At 44.8% G+C, this 19,251-nt stretch overlaps 1 protein-coding gene across 1 annotated transcript in view; it reads right to left on the bottom strand.

Annotated features, from left to right (window-relative positions):
• The window catches only part of pdgfra (platelet-derived growth factor receptor, alpha polypeptide), a 29,498-nt gene extending 15,153 nt beyond the window's left edge, over positions 1 to 14,345 (bottom strand). The window contains exons 1-18 of the mRNA XM_021599407.3: positions 13,556 to 14,345; positions 10,010 to 10,088; positions 9,372 to 9,656; positions 8,993 to 9,256; positions 8,477 to 8,607; positions 7,060 to 7,222; positions 6,397 to 6,589; positions 6,167 to 6,282; positions 5,692 to 5,991; positions 5,197 to 5,597; positions 4,901 to 5,069; positions 4,584 to 4,773; positions 4,158 to 4,273; positions 3,859 to 3,985; positions 3,303 to 3,499; positions 2,533 to 2,627; positions 2,243 to 2,375; positions 1,712 to 1,816 (exon numbers count right to left, since the gene is read on the bottom strand). Coding sequence (XP_021455082.2) covers positions 1,712 to 1,816; positions 2,243 to 2,375; positions 2,533 to 2,627; positions 3,303 to 3,499; positions 3,859 to 3,985; positions 4,158 to 4,273; positions 4,584 to 4,773; positions 4,901 to 5,069; positions 5,197 to 5,597; positions 5,692 to 5,991; positions 6,167 to 6,282; positions 6,397 to 6,589; positions 7,060 to 7,222; positions 8,477 to 8,607; positions 8,993 to 9,256; positions 9,372 to 9,656; positions 10,010 to 10,067 — 3,043 coding nt within the window. The 5' untranslated portion in view covers positions 10,068 to 10,088; positions 13,556 to 14,345. The remainder of the gene's footprint in view (positions 1 to 1,711; positions 1,817 to 2,242; positions 2,376 to 2,532; positions 2,628 to 3,302; positions 3,500 to 3,858; positions 3,986 to 4,157; positions 4,274 to 4,583; positions 4,774 to 4,900; positions 5,070 to 5,196; positions 5,598 to 5,691; positions 5,992 to 6,166; positions 6,283 to 6,396; positions 6,590 to 7,059; positions 7,223 to 8,476; positions 8,608 to 8,992; positions 9,257 to 9,371; positions 9,657 to 10,009; positions 10,089 to 13,555) is intronic.
• Between the last annotated feature and the right edge of the window lie 4,906 nt (positions 14,346 to 19,251).

The raw sequence follows: 19,251 nt of genomic DNA, 5'->3' as shown, positions 1-19,251 counted from the left end.
CAGTGATGCTGCAGGGCCTTCAATCAATGTAGATGCAGGAGAGGCCACCCACTCCGGCGATGGACTGGACAGGGAAGACATGGAGGACTCTGGGGAGGAAAGTGCATCCTGGCTGGCGGAGGATTCAAGCGATTACTCCGAACTCTGGACATCGGATGGAAAGTCAGACCCAGAAGAACCTTGTTTTCTTGAGGAAAATGACCGGGGAAGCACCTCTGAGATTCTGGAGCTGATTCCTTCAAACTCACCTCTGATCAATGATCTAAGGCCAGAGCCACCGTTAGTTACTATGGCCCCTAGCCCAGTGGCAGGTCGCACAAGGGCGGGGAGGGTAGTTAAACCAGTAAAGAGACTAATAGAGTCAACCCACCAGAAGGTGTAAGTTTAACATAGTACAGAGATGATTTAGTACAGGATTTTTTTTTAAGGCTAAGAATGTAGATATAGTGTAAGAGGCACTATGCATCTAGGGGCAGTTGAAGGCCTGACCAACTTTCACTTGCCCTGAACCCTATGGGTAGCTTTGAGCTGAATTCAGAATTAAGCCTTGAGCTTGGTAGGTTATTTTGTTGTTTTACAAGGTTGGTGAAATTCAGGAGGGGTGAATGTAACAGTTGTTGAAGTACTATGTGAATTTCACCAGGTTCATATATCAATATGTTGTGTTGATTTGTTATGCATGCCTGCATCCTGGGAGAAGGGGAGTGTGTACTTACGTTTTGCCCGGCGTGCTCGTGCTCAAATCATTTTGATGCACTGAGAGAGGTAGGCACGCTTTTTCTGTCTTCAGAAAAGTTTGATTCTTTTAAGTACAAAGTCATACACACAATGTTTTGTTCATGAATAATGATGTATATTTAGAGGTTACTCATAAATGGATGGTATTGTTAAGATGCACTTGTAATTGTACTTTTTAGGATGATATCAATATTCTGAATTCAACATGTGGTTAACAGCTAGCTAAGGTATTAGCAGGCTATTGTATGTGTGAACGATGGCTAGCTCCTCGAATGATCCCAGTCCCTCCTATTGTGCATCTGTTGTAGAAAGAGGCGACGATTCTCAGAACAGATGCGCTCTACAAATGTTTTATTTCCTTTTGGATGCAGGTATGTGGTTTTATCAATGTAAAATATGTTATGTATAATAAGGAGAGAGTGTATTAATTTTTGTATTCCAAAATCATTTTGATGCACTGAGAGAGAAAGAGGCGACGATTCTCAGAACAGATGCGCTCTACAAATGTTTTATTTCCTTTTGGATGCAGATGCAAGATGCAGAGAGTCAGTTCTGCTTGATTAAAACTACCTGATCTCCAAAGTCCACGTTTATGGTCTCTATCAACCACACACAACGCAGAGTTACAGCGGTGTAGTATAGCACCGGCTACACACGCACACCGCACCGAATGTGGATCTGCAGTGCAGATGTGTGTGTTTTATGGACCACCCGCTGATGGAGGTCTGACTGACAACATTTTCATGTGATTCTACGTGTAGAATCGGTTTGCACTCAGTTTACAAATTACGGCCGGCACTCCGTTCAGAGTTGCTAAGTACTCTCGGCCGGGAAAGACTACCGGTGTGTCTGAGCCTTAAGGTATTGTTGTGACTCTGATGGTGTTCAAGGACACAGCTCTCTCCAGGCAATCTCCACAGGCCTTAATGATCCTCTCTATAGCTCTCTGTATAGCTGTCTGTGGTCAACTCACGTTTCAGCATCTTCACGGCCACCTTCATGACGGGCTGGGAGCGGCTGAGTCCGTATGCGGTTCCCTCCACCACCTTCCCAAACGCCCCAGAGCCCAGGATACGTCCTGCGGTCATGGCATACAATCAGTTAACATGGAGTGTAAACAAATACACAAACCAAGACAGGCGAGCAAACACACACACACAGACACACACACACAGACAGACAAAAACACACGTACACACGTCTGCCTCTGCCCTCTCATCAGTGACTTCCCCAGGTCCCCAGTGGTTGAGATTCTCTTTGATCAGTGAGTCACAACCCAAACCCTAGGCAGCACGTCCCAGCCACCCCTGTCTGCCAGGCCAGATGGCCTTATCACATCTTCACTTCAAAGGCCAGAAGGAGACATCCAGACCACAGCCTGACCAGAACACGACCATCAGACCATGGTGCTGTGAACCTCTGACCACCCGAACGTGGTGATGTGACACTCTGACAAGAACAGGACCACAACAGGACCACAGAGGAAGCAGTGCAGACGGCTCACCCAGTACGAGCCCATCGCGAGAGAACTCCCATCTGGAGTCATAGGGTAGCTGCATGGGGTCCACGTAGATGTACTCATGACCATCAGGGCTCACTGACTCTATCACCCTCCAACGGATCTCATAGCGAGGCTTCTGGAGGACAGAGGACGTAGCAAAACAGATCAGTACCTAAGGCTCTAGGACACTTACAGTGTAGATGAGTGAGTGAGTGAGTGAGTGAGTGAGTGAGTGAGTGGGTGGGTGGATGGGTTTGTGTTTGTGTGTGAGGGGCATTGATCATCTGCTGTACCTGTTTCCAGATAATGACCAGAACAATGAGTGAGATGATGACAAAGACCAGCAGCACCAGGGCAGCAGCAGCTACAGTCAGCTCTGAGTGAGGGTCTGTTCAGGAAGAGAACCACCACACACACACATGAGATGGAGAGCACAACATGGAGAATGCCACAGAGAACAAAAATAACATGGAGAAATCAATGTAAGTCAATATGGGAATGTTAGTTTGATGAATTGAAAAACCCCAAATGAGGTCAAATATGAAGACCTTCAACATGGCAATCCAAGTACCCTATTTAAATGGTATAGTTCAGCATGCAGTCTCACACCCAATCAGCCAAGCCAGTGGGGCCTCAAACGGTGTGTTGAAGGGATTAAGGAGATGGGCAGGGTTGGGGAGGGGGGCACAGCTGGAGGGGCCAAATGGCTTAAACTACTGGGGATTCACTTTTCACAGTAAAAGTCTCCCAGGCTAACACACAGCTGCACAATGACAGTGTGGGACACGCTACACCCACCACAGATAGCTTTACCAGACAGCTGCCTCAACACTGACAGCCCAGCAAAGTCTCTTCAACGCCTATCACATGTCAAGTGTCACAAAGGGAAGCAACTACAGGAAGAAACTAGCTAGTAAAAGAGGAGACCACAGGAGGAAGAAAATATACCGCAGGCAAAATGGCAATCTAAGATACTGTAAATCTACTCACCACACTCTGCCAACCATGTTTGTTGTTTAACTGAAGGAGGAGGTAAGTGTGACTTAGTGAGTGTATGTCTCACCTTGTGACACCAGTTTGACCTCCCTGCTGACGGTGGCCATCTCGTTCCTGGCCAGGCAGCGAACAGCCAAGGTGTTCTCCAGATGCCCAAAGATCACCTGACTCTCCAGCTGGTTGTCCTGGTCGATGTGCGCTTCCACAGTGATCTCTGTGTTGTTGGTAGGCAGGGGCACCCACTCAGACGAGTCGTTGGCACAGCTGGACAGGGTAGGAAGGAAGGAAGGAAGGAAGGAAGGAAGGAAGGAAGGAAGGAAGGAAGGAAGGAAGGAAGGAAGGAAGGAAGGAAGGAAGGAAGGAAGGAAGGAAGGAAGGAAGGAAGGAAGGAAGGAAGGAAGGAAGGAAGGAAGGAAGGAAGGAAGGGTAAAGACATGAGACCAAATGATACCATGACATTGTCACATTGGGCATAGTAGCATATGAAGTGGCCAGGTAGAGGTGAACAATGTACAGTAGGTGTATGTGAATTCTAAGAAAGAAAACGGGCTATTGTTGGACTGAAAGAGAGAGAATGGAGAGATGAAGAGGAAGAAGGCAGGGTCGTGAGAGTGTGCTCTTACTGTTTGATGTTCTTGCAGATAAACCACTCCACCTTAGGAGTGGGCATGCCTCCAGCGATACACACTACAGACTGGCCTGAGGCTGAGCCATGGTGGAGGTCCATCAGGTCCACAATGACTGCAGGCACTGGACACAGACAGAGGGAACAGGGGGTCAGACCACCATACAGACACAGAGAGAGGGGGAGCGAGAGAGAGAGGTGGGTAAAATAAAGAGTTTCAGGGAGTATGGGAGCCCTGTTAGTCAGTAAAATAAAGGTCAATCCAAATGAAGTGGTTGCAGCATTCCTCTGCCTCACCTTTGACCTGCAGGCTGAAGTTGTGGCTGTGGGTCTGGTTCCCGTTCTGCACTCTGATGGTGTAGTTCCCACTGTCCTCCTCTTTGGCCCGAATCAGGGTCAGAACACTCTGGTACCTACAGAGTCCAAACAACATGTATGATTACACTCTAATCATGGCAACCATGAGCACGCTGTTAAGTCTGTCACGAGAGACTAGTTCCACAACAACACCAGACCTTAATAATAGCCATGATCTTGATCTTGCTGACCTGAACATGTTATTAGCCAATGAGTGTAGTGTGCAGGACGGTGGTATATCCGATCTCTTCAGCGTTGAATAATGTCTGAGGAAGTCTCAACTGATCTTGCTGACCAGAACATGTTATTAGCCAATGAGTGTAGTGAGCGAGTATTTAGGTGTTGTTGAGTGGCAGTCTTTCTCACCTGGTCTCGCTGACCTGCCGGAGGCTGGTGGTTATCTCAGCCGCCACGTCGTTGAGAGGGAGGCCATCTTTGAGCCATGTGACCTGAGCGCTGGGAAAGGAGTCAATGTCAGCCTGGAACTGTCTGACCTCATCCAAATCTGCTGACTCCTGTGAACTGAACGCCGGGCGCAGCGACACGAATGGCCTCTCTATCAGGACAGAAAATGGAGATAGAACCATTAATACATTATGTAAAGGTTACAGGTACTTGTAGCAAGATGACAAACCAAGATTATTGCCTTGTTATTAGGTAAATAAACAGTGACACAAACGTACCATAGACAGTGATGGCCAGCTTCTTGGTCTGGTTCTCGTTGCTGATGATGTCAGTGATGGAGCAGACGTAGATGCCGCTGTCTTTGGCTGAGGCCTGGGGGACAGTCAATGTGTACTGGATCTCCTGGTCCCTCTTATTCTCACGCACCGACTTCAAGCCCCGGTCCGCCTGACACACACACAGACACACACAAGTTAGACCCATTTATAATCAAACAAACAAATGCATTTTAAAATGAGTCAATTAATTTCCTCTCCAATAAGAGAATAATAATTGTGTATGTGCTTTTGTTTACCAGTTTTCCAGGGTACTTCCAGTGGTCTTCCAGTATCTCAGACCCCCGGGCCACACAAATCACAGTGATGGTGTCTCCCACCAAGAGGGCTGTCTTCTGGGCCTTCAGCTCCACACGCAGCTCCGATCCCCCTGCCCAGCCGTGGACGATGTACTCCTCACTGAGGTGCTCCTCTCCGTTGACGAGGGCCTTACAGAAGTAGGTTCCTGCGCTGAAGAAGCCCACGGCACCCCTCTTGCTGTCGTAGACTGCCATGGGCACGGCCTGCTGGGTATCAGCGTTGACCAGGGTCACATTGGCACCGGGGTCTGACACGCGACACTGGATCTCCATCTCATCATGACCATTCAGGACGTGGTTGCCAAAGGGCACCAGCGAGGGTATGAAGGGCACCTCTGGATCTGAGGAAGAGAGAAGAGGGCATGGTAAGTTTCCTATAATACAAATTGCTAGCACACATTTAAATACAGCACCACAGTGCTGTCTTCCCTATACCTGGCACATATATGTAGATGCTGCTGTCCTCTCCTTCCTCAGTGGAGTTCCCTCCTTTGTAGAAGCAGGTGTAGAAGCCAGTGTGCCCTGCTGTCGCGTTCTCTACAGTAACCGTGGTGATGAACAGGCCGCTGTTGTCCTCCTCGGTCTGCTCTGATAGGTAGACGGGCGTGTCCCAGGCCAGCTCGGCCTCGCCCCTGCAGGTCAGGGTGAAGGGGGTGTGGAGGGGAACAATCCACTCCTCTCTCTGGGGGAACAGCACTGGCGCTGAGGCTGGCTGGAACAGTACTGGGCCTGATTCTGGAAGACACACACAGGCAGACATAATGTCATATTTATGACGATACTGAGATAACACACACACACACACACACGGACGTATTCAGTTGCTAACACATTTGAAAACACAGAAACATAAATGCACGTTCACACACATGTAGAAGTGCATTTTCATTTGGCTTGAGGTTATTCTCACCTTTCACTTTGAGGGTGAAGGAGAACTGGGCAGTGTGAGCGCTGCTGAGGACCACGACGGTGTAATTCCCACTGTCCTCCTCTAGTGACTGCCGAAGAGTCAGAGTGCTCTGATAGCTGAGAGATGGGCAGAGAACCACATAGCTCAGTGCAGCACACACCACACAGAGCTCCAAAGACACACTGACACACAGACACCGGCGTTGCTATATACAAATGTTATGATCTTACTGGTTGCCCGCCAGACGTCTGGTCTTGGTGAGGAAGTAGCTGTTCTCAGTGATGGCGATACCGTCTTTCAGCCAGGTGACTTTAGGAGCTGGGAAGGCTTCAATACTGATGGTGAACTCTGTCTCCTCCATCATACTGACAAACTCCACCGCTCCAATCCCACTGTGGTCCAACATCACAAAGGAGTTCTCCTCTACAGAGAGGGGTGCAAAAGAGAGGATGTAGAAGAAAGAGAGAGGAATAGAGGGGGGACACCCCAAAGGAAGGACAAGAGAAACCGAAAAAGAGAAATGAAAGTCTGGCACACATCTGTTGAAGCCATCCCATAAAGCATTGGGGCTGATGATGAAAGCAGAGGTGTGCCTCGACTCTACTGTGGGGAGACTGCAGAACCCCTTCCCTCTAGCGCCTCATACTGACACTGACCGGCACGATGAATTAACTCTACGCATTCATGTGAATTCAATGAGACTACTTTTAAAGACTCCAACCAAGTTGAATACATCTACAACTAAGTGGTATTGGTAATAAATAGACATGTTTTTGAAGGATAGGCAATGTCTTAAGACAAAATGTCTACAATGCATGCTTTGACTGGCGATAAACATCTCTCGTATTTTTCCAATAACAATTTGAATTGGCCATAAGGACGAGCGAGCGTACCGAAGACAGCGACAGCCACCATGTTGGCTCTGATCTCTCCACTGAAGTTGTTGGTGATAGAGCACTCATACACCCCACTGTCCTGAGAGGAGGCTGCTGGGATACTGAGGGTGTAGACCACTCTATCAGGCAGAGCCTGCTTCAACTGGACTGCATCCACAGCCTAGATAGAGGAACAAGAGGACAGGAGATTAAAACCACTGTAGACACAAACACACGCACACATACACACACACACACCGTCTATCCTCGTATTTAGGAAATAAAATATCTTGTCTCTATACTCTTCTCCGCCTTTTTACAGGTTTTAGTGTTTAATTATGCATGTCAGAGCAGCATGTCTCTCTGTCTGTCTGTGAGCTGATGGTTAAAACACGTGCTGGTCCACAGGAGATAAATCAGGACCCAAGGCTTTTAAAAGCCTGTAATTGCAACTGAGACTAAAGCCAAGAGTCAGAAGTCCTGAGTTCTAGTTACCTTAACTGTCTCTGGAAAAGGGCTTGGAGTAATCCCACCACTAAAACAGACGCTCTGTCACAATGCCATGCCGGGATTACCGAACAGTGCACACAAAGACGGCGGTGACAACGCACATTTTAATCAACATAGACACTTCAGACAAAGTCTCTATCCACTACCCATACTACTATCATATACACTGGCACACAAACTTAAATGAACTAAATGACGCACGACTATACACACGAATGGACACACTCTCATTACCTCATATAAAACATGCCATTGACCTAACACACACTCAATGCTCAAACACATCCACACACATCCTACGTTCACTGGGGTTACGAGGAGGTGGGGCGCATGTCTGCTCTACACATCCAGAGGTCACAGAGGTCACGTGATTCACTGTTTCCCCTCTCCTTTGAACTTCCTTCTTGCTTCTACCCATTTGCCCTGTTTTTTAACAAGCAACTGTCTCACTCCTTCCCTCTGTCTGACTGGGGTTATACTACCATGATGCACCATTTGGCTCCAGCCCTGGTAATGGACATGGCGCTGAGATACAGCTGTACTTAGTGACACATACCTTTAACAACTAAGGCCCATCCATCCTCAGAGTTATGTTACGCGGACACACACTGTGCCTGAGCCCAAGCCATTCATCACTACAAGAAGACTGGGGAGATGAATCAGACGTAGTGACACCAAGAGGGATAAAGGATGGAAAGAGAGAAGGAGAGCTGGATCGAGAGACAGAAGGAGACATACTAAGGAGGGAAGAGAAGTGGGCTATGGAGAACGGACGACAAGGAGATATAGATATTATTAAAAGGGAGGCAAGAGAGGAGGCCAACACGGGAGAGGAAGTAGAGGAAAGAGGGAGGGTGTGGGAGGAGTGACAAACACTGACAGACAGAGAGACAGAGTGAGACGGAGAGAGGGATAAGGCCCTTGCCTGTTTCATGGGGTGAAGCCACTGCTGCTGGTAGGGCAGTCCTGGAGGTGCCACACAGGTGATGTTGAAGGGTTCCCCCAGTCTCACTGCCTCCTCGCTGGCCTTCACCTCCACGTGGAAGTCCTCCATCACTGTACAGACCACCACGGGAGGGAGGAACAATATGGTCAACAGGAACAATACAGTCAACAGGGACAATATGGTCATCTACAGGTCCCTGCATGGTCAACTGCTCCCCCTGACAGCCATGAGGTCATCCCCCTCTCAGAGTTCACTGCAGGCTGATGCATCACACTCTCTCCGTCTGTCTGACAACAACCATGTGAAGTCATCTCCCCTGGTCCTAATGACATGATGTCATTTATTCAATGCAGTCAGATCTCTCTCTCTCTCTCACAAAGACAGTTTTTTTTAAATATATGTTTTTATCCAAAGCGGCTTATAGCCATGTGAACATACAACCAATGTGATATGAAAACTAAGCAGCGCAGCCAAATCATCCACATCTGGACTTACGTTTGTTGTCCTTCACGGTGTAGATGTCACTGGTCGTTGTCACGCCGTTCACGATGGTCTCACAGACGTAGAGTCCAGCGTCCAGGTTGCCAATGAAGCCGATCTTGTTGTCATAAGCAGCGTCCACCTCTACTCCACTGGGAGCACTCTTTAGGACCACCGGGGATCGAGGGTCTGACACCCTGCATGGGATGATGGTTTCACCAGGATAGACTAGAACTACCATGCTACCTGGCTCCTCGGGCACGAACGGAACCTTGGGATCTGCACAAGGCAAAACAAGTTTGTTCGGTCAAAAAAACTGCAAGCTATGGGAAGTAGAATAGAACGGAATAAAGTGATGGTGCATGGAAATGACAACCTTTCCCACCAAATTTACCTGGGACAAAAACGTATATGACTGCCTCATTGTCTTCATCATCCTCTTCATCGCCCTCTTCGTCTTGGTATTTGCAGATGTAATATCCGGTGTGTGTCACGGAAGCGTTATAGATGAAGAGCGTGGCAGTGTAATATCCAGGCAAAACGAATGTGTTGACCGGTAAGGGCTCGACCCAAGCAACGTTCCTTTTACTAGTGCAGCTGATGTTGAAAACGGAGAGTGGCTCGAGAACAAACTCATCTTCAGTTGATACAATGGTCGGTGGCGTCAGTCCGCAGGTAACTAAAGGAAAGCGCAACAGTTCACTGAGCGTCCATAGGGTAATCAATACAAAAACATAAAGGTTTTTAACAGTGATAAAACTAAAACTAAAAGGCAGGTTGTTTTGTTTCGCAACGGAATCTGACTAATGAACACACGCAGGGGTGTATTCATTACATCTTGGAACAGAAACCGTTTAACCAAATGGAAGCAAACAGATCAAACGGAAAACAAAATGAGGAGGGATCTACCTGAATTTGTCCAATATAAACTCTAGTTTTCGTTGCAAAACATTTTCCTTTTGGAGTAAATGTTTTAATGAATACACCCCCAGGTGATAGAAAGGTTTTTACTTATTTAAATGAGCTTCTTACCCGATAACAATCCAAACAAGACCACCCCAATGATGAGACATGTCTTCATTTCATCCATGGTCACGGATGGTTAATTCAGCTGGAAGAGTAGAAACACAGGCAGGTCAAACATGGTTCCACCAGATGTTGCAAAAACAAAAGTATCAGCCTAAGCGAAGAGAAAATACATTGACTCATGGTAGAAGATACCTATGTCTTTTTGGAAAACATTGCAATTTGCTCAATTAAAATCAATAGGTGGACTTTTATTGCTCCAGCACAGCATTTAGACTGGCTGTCCTTCTCCTTTCTCCAGTTGTAACTGTGGCATGCCAGGTCTTGTAAAGGGCACAATGAGTCAATGATTACGCTGGTTTGTTCTTGGGAGATGTTCAATAAAACGTTGGATATGGTTGAATAGCATAGGGGCCAAGGTAAAAAAAATAAATTCAGGCACTGAAGTCGCTAGGGGGCGACATAGTACATGTTTTGCTTGCATCAGGCATCTTCTGGCTGTAAATTCTTTCTCCAGCAGGAAAGTTCCTTTGTTCCATGTCATCTAGTCCCCTCAAAAGGAATATTATATTTCTGTGGCTAGGTAGGCTACAAACTTGCAGACTGTATTTGTCTTCTCCATACAATGCACATTAGTAGCAGCAACATGAGTTGGATGTGCATTAGGCTATATAGAACTACAGAAATTGTGTGCTCCTTCTCTTCTTATTGCTTTGAAGTTTTATATCTGGCCTTCTCCATTTTCAATTTGATTGATTTACCTGCCTAATCTAGCACCCTAGCCTTTCAAGTGAATTTTAGAGTTACCAGTACCACCCATGAATGTGTTTGCTAGTGACAGAGACATGGTTGTTGAATTCATTCATGTTCAGTACTGTGGCTTTTACTAATTGAGATCCTAAGTGACTATGTTATCATTAAAATTGTAATAGTTAAGATAATTCATATTCATAAGGCCTTCTTTAGAGGGCCTAGATTTGCCCTAACACAGTAGTCTAAAGCTCTTAGTTTAGAGGCTGCATCAGGCCTGCATGTTACATCATGATGCCTTGCAAAGAGATGTGTAATTCCTATTAGAATACAGACAGAACTGTAATATCTAACTTTTTTTTATTTTATGACTGCTAGGGTTGGATAGACTACTACATCTAAAACTGGAACAACCATTTCAGTAACGGGCGTAATAAATCCAAGTAACAGATTAGAATCATTTAGAAAAATGTATGTTATTCATATTTGAGTAGAATAAGATTCATAAATCAATCAATGTACATGCAAAAACATAGATACTGAAGCAAACCATTTGAAAAATTAACCTGCAATATAGTATGCTGGGAAATATGATAATGATGCCTGTGGTTTTGGTTCAACTCTGTATTGTTAACGCCAACACTGGGCTTCTTTTACGCCACTGAATGTTAAGTTAACCCTTTACAGTGTTAATGTAACTCGTGAATCAACACTAGGAATGTTACACTGACAAATCAACACTAGTTAACAATTGTCTGTGTGCTATGAAAGGGACACATCTGCAGGCTTCAGTACATTTAAATAACATTTTAGAATTCCAATGAACTGTAGATGCCACGTCAAGAACCCCACACTTAAGTCAAAGGTTATTTATCGTGCAAGAGTTATCCAAGGAACCTTAAGAGCTGAGGAAGAACCATTTAAGAACCTTTATTTTTTTCAGTGTTGGTTTGTAAACCAAGCAACTCGACCAACATACGTTTTTGAGCTGTTAAATAACTAATCTAGGTTCAATCTAGTTTGCCGTTTGGTCATGTTCTGGTCAACAGACATTTTCCTGGTCTGTGTGTTATCTGTCTGTCTGTCTGTCTGTGATATTTTGGACCCTGAATTCCATCAGCAAATTATCAGAGACAGACGCAACTCCAAGCAGAGGCGCGCGCTCAACGCTGAAAACATTGGAAACATGAATGCAGTCTACCAGTTTTACTCTAATCTATTATTTGTTTTAAACACATTTGTGACTATAGGATAATTATTTTAAACTATCTACTAATTGTTCTATTCTCCCATTGGGGCGATTAAAATAGTCTACATTATTTTTGTATCCATTATCAAAATCCCTTTTGTCTTATAACAGTTTGCTGCTACTTTGACTGTAAGAGAGTTGTTTGTGCGAATCCGCTCTGTCTCATCCCGGACTGGCTAATTATGACTGGCAAATCAAACCCAGGGTTAGAGAGCCTGTAATTAAGAGCCCTCCCTGAAGATAAGTCTGTAAGACAAACATTAGCGTGAGAATCCTGACTAATATACTTCGACACTTTTGCGCACATCGTTGGTGCAGGACATTTCCTATCCAGCCTGTTGTGCAAATGTACCGCTTGTCCGCTGGTTCTCCTCTCCCCTATTTTCCTCACCCCCACCAACAGTACAGTCCCAACAAATGTGCAGCCTACCAAACGCGCCGTTCTGGGCTTGACACTTTGGAGCAACAGCTGAGGGAGGGATGTTCAGCTCACTGTCCTCCACAGACACTTAAACTGTTAAATGCAATCCCACGTGTGCAGAATTGATTTCCATGGGAATATAGCAGAGAGATTTATAAAGATAGCATTTCGAAATGAAGAGGGTCATTGAGGCAAGCAAGGCAGTGAGTTTCACTGATGAAAAACTTTAACTGTTCTATCTATTCGAAATTTGGCTTTCGTGCAGCGCTCAACTCAATTATTTAAATCTTAAGAAATATAGTGCATCATTCAATTATGATCTAATTATGAATACTTTTCTTGGTGACAATACGCGTGTAGGCTTTTTGCATTTTGTTGTCTGGCGCACTGAAATTACATCCAACCAGGAATGGGGTCCCCCTTACCCTACTTTTTTTTGTAGTGGGTCACAAAATGACTCTTGTGTCTAACTTAAAATCCGATCGGCTACAGCCTGTTTCCCATCTCAGAAAGCAAATCCCAATGCACATTATTCCATTTAATTCCACACATTCCAAGCGCAGAAACGAAAATAACTTGAAATCCAATTTCCAATGTGTTTCCCATTAGATGAGAGGGCAGGCAGCGCAATCCCACAATGGAGGCTCAGTTCTCGAGGTGACACCTCCAGCAGTAAGGCCGAAATCGAGCGCTTTTATCCAGTCGAGTTAGCAACATTTCTCCGCTCCGCATCCGGGGGTGAGACCATATGTTGCATGGAAAACTGAATCCCGTTCAATGCAGAAAGAAGTAACACATAGCCTGCAAGCTAATGCATCTTCAAAGTTTAAACACGTTTTGTGAAATGTTTCCTCGTAGCGAAATTAGGATAATGAAAGCCCCCAAAGTGTGATGGATGGATCCGGTATGATGAATAATTTCTTATCAGGAAAAAAAATCACAATGTTGTGCCATAATAAAAAGCTAGGCTATTTTGTGAATTTTCACAAAAGGACATATTCAACTGGCCTACAAGTGGTTTAGTAACTTTTTTATTTTTTTCAGATAAAAATGATCTCAATTAATAGGATTTTTGAGAAAATTCAAGTTTGCATAATTGAAAAAGATTAGCTAATTTGTCTAAAATACAAACCTTTTAAATTCCCTTGGATTTTGCGTCTCGATGATAAATCCCAGTAGAATTAAATCAGGAGCATAAAATCACTCCGGTGAGGGCTCCCCTCAGTGAAGGCTCCTCTCAGTGAAGGCTCCTCTCCTCAAGTGTAGTAGTAGTAATCCTATGGCCACGATCCTTCACTCTGAGAGCTAGCATATGTGCACCCCTCCGTCCACGACCGCGCTCACAAATGCGCTTGAGCTACAGCGACCTGTAATTGATTCAACGTTACAGTCCATCCTTCCCCCCAAAAAACTAATCATCTGGCTCAAAGTAAATAACACTCAGGAAATGACCCCCTCTACTCCGCTCCAGCATGTAGTTCCTTTCAAAATAAGAGTCCTAGCTGTTTTCTCAGTGAGAGTGGAGCGGGAGTCAGATTTCTCTGCTATGTAGTGATGTAGGAAAGGGGGAGAAATAAGAATCCGGTTTAGAGACTATTATAGAAGGAAAGCACGCAATATACATTTGAGTTATCAAGCGACATTTAAGGATGTTTGCGCAAAGACGCAAAGGGAACACACTTTCAAATGTACAAATATGACCAGGGTTGTTTTAGTAATTATTAAGATGGCCTATGTTTAAAATAAGTCAAATAAATGTGATTGTCATACACATCTAATTAAATAGTAACAATAGTATACTAATAGGTTGTATTTGGAGAGTTTTGGTCTAACACTAGTATAGCCTAGAGATCATCGGCACTTTTCAAAACCCGAAACTTGGAAACATGAGTGTCCAAGCCTCCATAGCGCATAGGGGGCGCTCCAACACCATGAACTACACAACTCAAATCTCCCTCTCACCCTCTCTCTCTCTCTCAACCACATATTTGCTTCATTTAACTCTCAGATAGAATAACTTCCAGTCATTCTTGTTTTTTGGGCAATAGCTTATAAAGAAAAACAACAAAATTATAGTTGCTTTGTTGGCAGATTTGGCACACCATTGCCCCTGTTTACAGACACTGTGAAGGTGATATGTGACTCCCTGCCTCACCCCCAGACATGAAGCTCTCCTAACAGTCACACAGGATAAAGGGTCATCATGAATTTATATCTGACTGCACTCAGCGATACGGAGCCAGGTCAGACAACCAGGCCGGTTGACCTGGCTTCTCTCTCACGCACCGCAGCGCTTCCCTAGCAGAGAAACACATCTCTCCAGCCTCTCAGCACGATGACTTCCACATGTTCCTGGCTTAGACGAAGAATCGCAACAACAACAAAAACAGTGTACCTTTTTCTCCAAACAAAGAAGTCAACATTTTGTGCCTAAAACGTGTAGAGATCCTTACTGTGGGCTATCATTTTCTTTCACACTCTACAACAACACATTCAAAAAGTCAGACCGTTAAAATAGTAAGTTCATTGGAATTTTCGGAATTGTGATTTGTTGTAAGCAAATTGGCTATACGAAAAAAAACTGAACCAATGCATTGCTGCACAAATCAGTTGGATACCTACACGTATGTAGCCAACTGCATTCAGACATTTTCATGTGTAGCCAACTGCATTCAGACATTTTCATGTGTAGCCAGCTGCATTCAGACATTTTCATGTGTAGCCAGCTGCATTCAGACATTTTCATGTGTAGCCAGCTACATTCAGACATTTTCACGTGTAGCCAACTGCATTCAGACATTTTCATGTGTAGCCTATATGGGCCAGCTAGAGCTCACTTTCTGACAATCTCTGGTCTAAGTTATTCATTTCTCTGATCAAGATTCAGAGACCGCATCGTGGCTATAACCAGTGTTACTTTTTTCCAACTCTGTAAAAGGTCAGCTGGCCCTTGAGGATGCAGTTTGTGATAACTGTTTCTTGCATCAACTCATATCTATCATGGTGTGTTTGTAAACAAGTATAAGGGTGTTCTATGGATATGATATGATTACATTTGGATGTTGATTCAACATTCCACATTTTTAAGCAGAAGTGGAATGACATGTATGGCACTAATGCGCAACCCAGTATAGTTTGTCACGTCACACACACACACACACACACACACACACACACACACACACACACACACACACACACACACACACACACACACACACACACACACACACACACACACACACACACACACACACACACACACACACACACACACACACTTACACACTCACACACACACTTACACACTCACACACTCACACACTCACTCACTTCCCAGCATTACATAATACATAATCATTACAGTCTACACTTTGTATACCAAACATTAGGAACATCTTCCTAATATTGAGTTGCACCCCCATACCCTTTTGCTTTCAGAACAGTCTCAATTTGTTGGGTCATGGACTCTACAAGGTGTCGAAAGCATTCCACAGTGATGCTGGCCCATGTTGACTCCAATGCTAGCCACAGTTGTCTCAAATTGGCTGGATGTCCTTTGGGTGGTGCACCATTCTTGATACACACAGGAAACGGTTGAGTGTGAAAAACTCAGCAGTGTTGCAGTTCTGGTGCGCCTGGCACATACTACCATACAGTGGTGGAAAAAGTAAACAATTGTTATACTTCAGTAAAAGTAATGATACCTTAATAGAAAATGACTCAAGTTTTTTCTCACCTTTATTTAACCAGGTAGGCTAATTGAGAACAAGTTCTCATTTACAACTGCGACCTGACCAAGATAAAGCAAAGCAATTCGTCACAAACAACAATACAGAGTTACACATGGAATAAACAAACATACAGTCAATAATACAGTAGAAAAAGTATATATACAGTGAGTGCAAATGAGGTAGGATAAGGGAGGTAAGGGAATAAATAGGCCAGAGTGGCAAAATAATTACCATATAGCAATTAAACACTGGAGTGATAGATCTGCAGAAGATGAGTGTGCAAATAGAGATACTGGGGTGCAAAGGAGCAAAATAAATTGTCACGTTCTGACCTTGATTTTACTTTGTTTTGTCTTTATTTAATATGGTCAGGGCGTGAGTTGGGGTGGGCAGTCTATGTTTTGTGTTTCTATGTTTAGGTTTTTGTTTCGGCCTAGTATGGTTCTCAATCAGAGGCAGGTGTCGTTAGTTGTCTCTGATTGAGAATCATACTTAGGTAGCCTGTGTTTCACTGTTGGTTTGTGGATGTTTGTTTCCGTGTCTGTAGTTGTCACCACACGGGACTGTTTCGGTTTGGTTTTCGTTCATATTTATTGTTTTGTATTTCTTAGTGTTCAGTTTATGTTTTATAATAAACGATATGGACACTTACCACGCTGCGTTTTGGTCCGATCCCTGCTACATGAATAACATAAATAACAGTATTTGGGATGAGGTACTTGGATAGGCTATCTACAGATGGGCTATGTGCAGGTGCAGTTTTCTGTGAGCTGCTTTGACAGCTGGTGCTTAAAGTTAGTGAGGGAGATATGAGTCTCCAGCTTCATGATTTTTGCAGTTCGTTCCAGTCCAGTCGTTCCAGTCATTGGCAGCAGAGAACTGGAGGAATTGGCTTTGGGGTGACCAGTGAGATATACCTGCTCGAGCACGTGCTACGGGTGGGTGCTGCAATGGTGACCAGTGAGCTGAGATAAGACGAGACTTTACCTAGCAAAGACTTATAGATGACCTGGAGCCAGTGGGTTTGGCGACCAATATGAAGCGAGGGCCAGCCAACGAGAGCATACAGGTCGCACTGGTGGGGCTTTGGTGACAAAACGAATGGCACTGTGATAGACTGTATCCAATTTGCTGAGTAGAGTGTTGGAGGCTATTTTGTAAATGACATCGCCGAAGTCAAGGACCGGTAGGATAGTCAGTTTTACGAGGGTATGTTTGGCAGCATGAGTGAAGGATGCTTTGTTGCGAAATAAGAAGCCGATTCTAGATTTAATTTTGGATTGGAGATGCTTAAATGTGAGTCTGGAAGGAGAGTTTACAGTCTAACTAGACACCTAGGTATTTGTAGTTGTCCACATATTTTAAGTCAGAACAGTCCAGAGTAGTGATGCTGGACGGGCGGGCTGGAGTGTGCAGCGATCGGTTGAAGAGCATGCATTTAGTTTTACTTGCATTTAAGAGCAGTTGGAGGCCACGGAAGGAGAGTTGTATGGTATTGAAGCTTGTCTGGGGGTTATTTAACACAGTGTCCAAAGAAGGGCCAGATATATACAAAATGGTGTCGTCTGCGTAGAGGTGGATCAGAGAATCACCAGCAGCAAGAGTGACATCATTGATGTATACTGAGAAAAGAGTCAGCCCGAGAATTGAACCCTGTGGCACCCCCATAGAGACTGCCAGAGGTTTGGACAACAGTCCCTCCGATTTGACACATTGAACTCTGTCTGAGAAGTAGTTGGTGAACCAGGCGAGGCAGTCATTTGAGAAACCAAGGCTGTTGAGTCTGCCGATAAGAATGTGGTGATTGACAGATTCAAAAGCCTTGGCCAGGTCGATGAATACAGCTGCACAGTATTGTCTCTTATTGATGGCGGTTATGATATCGTTTAGGACCTTGAGCGTGGATTAGGTGCACCCATGACCAGCTTAGAAACCAGATTGCGTAGTGGAGAAGGTACGGTGGGATTCGAAATGGTTGATGATCTGTTTGTTAACTTGGCTTTCGAAGACCTTAGAAAGGCAGGGTAGGATATATATAGGTCTGTAGCAGTTTGGGTCTAGATTGTCTCCCCCTTTGAAGAGGGGGATGACCACGGCAGCTTTCCAATCTCTGGGGATCTCAGAAGAAACGGAAGAGAGGTTGAACAGGGGTTGCAACAATTTCGGGATAATTCTAGAGAGGTTCCAGATTGTCTAGCCTAGCTGATTTGTAGGGTTCCAGATTTTGTAGCTCTTTCAGAACATCAGCTATCTGGATTTGGGTGAAAGAAAAATGGGGAGGCTTGGGCAAGTTGCTGTGGGGGGTGCAGGGCTGTTGGCCGGGATAGGGGTAGCCAGGTGGAAAGCATGGCCAGCCGTAGAAAAATGCTTGTTGAAATTCTCAAAAGTAAAAGTCACCCAGTAAAATCCTACTTGAGTAAAAGTCTTAAAGTATTTGGTTTTCAATATACTTAAATATCAAAAGTAAATGTAATTGATAAAATATACTTAAGAATCAAAAGTATGAATAATTTCAAATTCATTTTATTAAGCAAACCAGACAGAAACATTTTTTACATTTAAGGACAGCCATGCTCCAACACTTAGACATCATTTACAGATTCCAAGAACACAGGATGAGATGTTACTATCCTTTGTGCAAGCACTTCCAAGAGTTAATGAACAGTGAGCCTGGTGAAATTTGGGGAGCGCATCGTCAGTAGTGTACCTTTGGTTCCTAGGGTGTTTCGGCCTTTCACACTATACACCCTCCCCAAAGGCGGCCAGCGACAGGGTGATCAATTCTACGCTTGCGTCCCATTCCCAATTAGTCATAGGAGTTGCCTTGTTGATGATAGCCAACATCCCATGGGACTATGCATGGCAGGGGCATCCTCCTCCCTGAGTCAAGCATTGTTGACCGCATACCTCCTGGCCCTCTCACTTCGGGGCCCAGCTGGGGTCTTTCCTCTTCATCCAGAGCCACTGACTGCTGCCTTCTGCCGCCTCCGATACAGCTTTTATTGCCGAACGCTGGCTCTGGCCCTTAATTCCAAGGTCTCTAAGCAGTCTGATTGTAGATGTTGCCACAAAACCTCTGCAGCCCACCTCCACT

This window comes from Oncorhynchus mykiss, chromosome 4, assembly GCF_057628025.1.
Source record: "Oncorhynchus mykiss isolate SJ-2025 chromosome 4, ASM5762802v1, whole genome shotgun sequence".
NCBI lineage: Eukaryota > Metazoa > Chordata > Actinopteri > Salmoniformes > Salmonidae > Oncorhynchus > Oncorhynchus mykiss.
The sequence above is the reverse complement of the archived record's forward strand: the minus strand, read 5'-3'. Positions and strand labels throughout refer to the sequence as shown.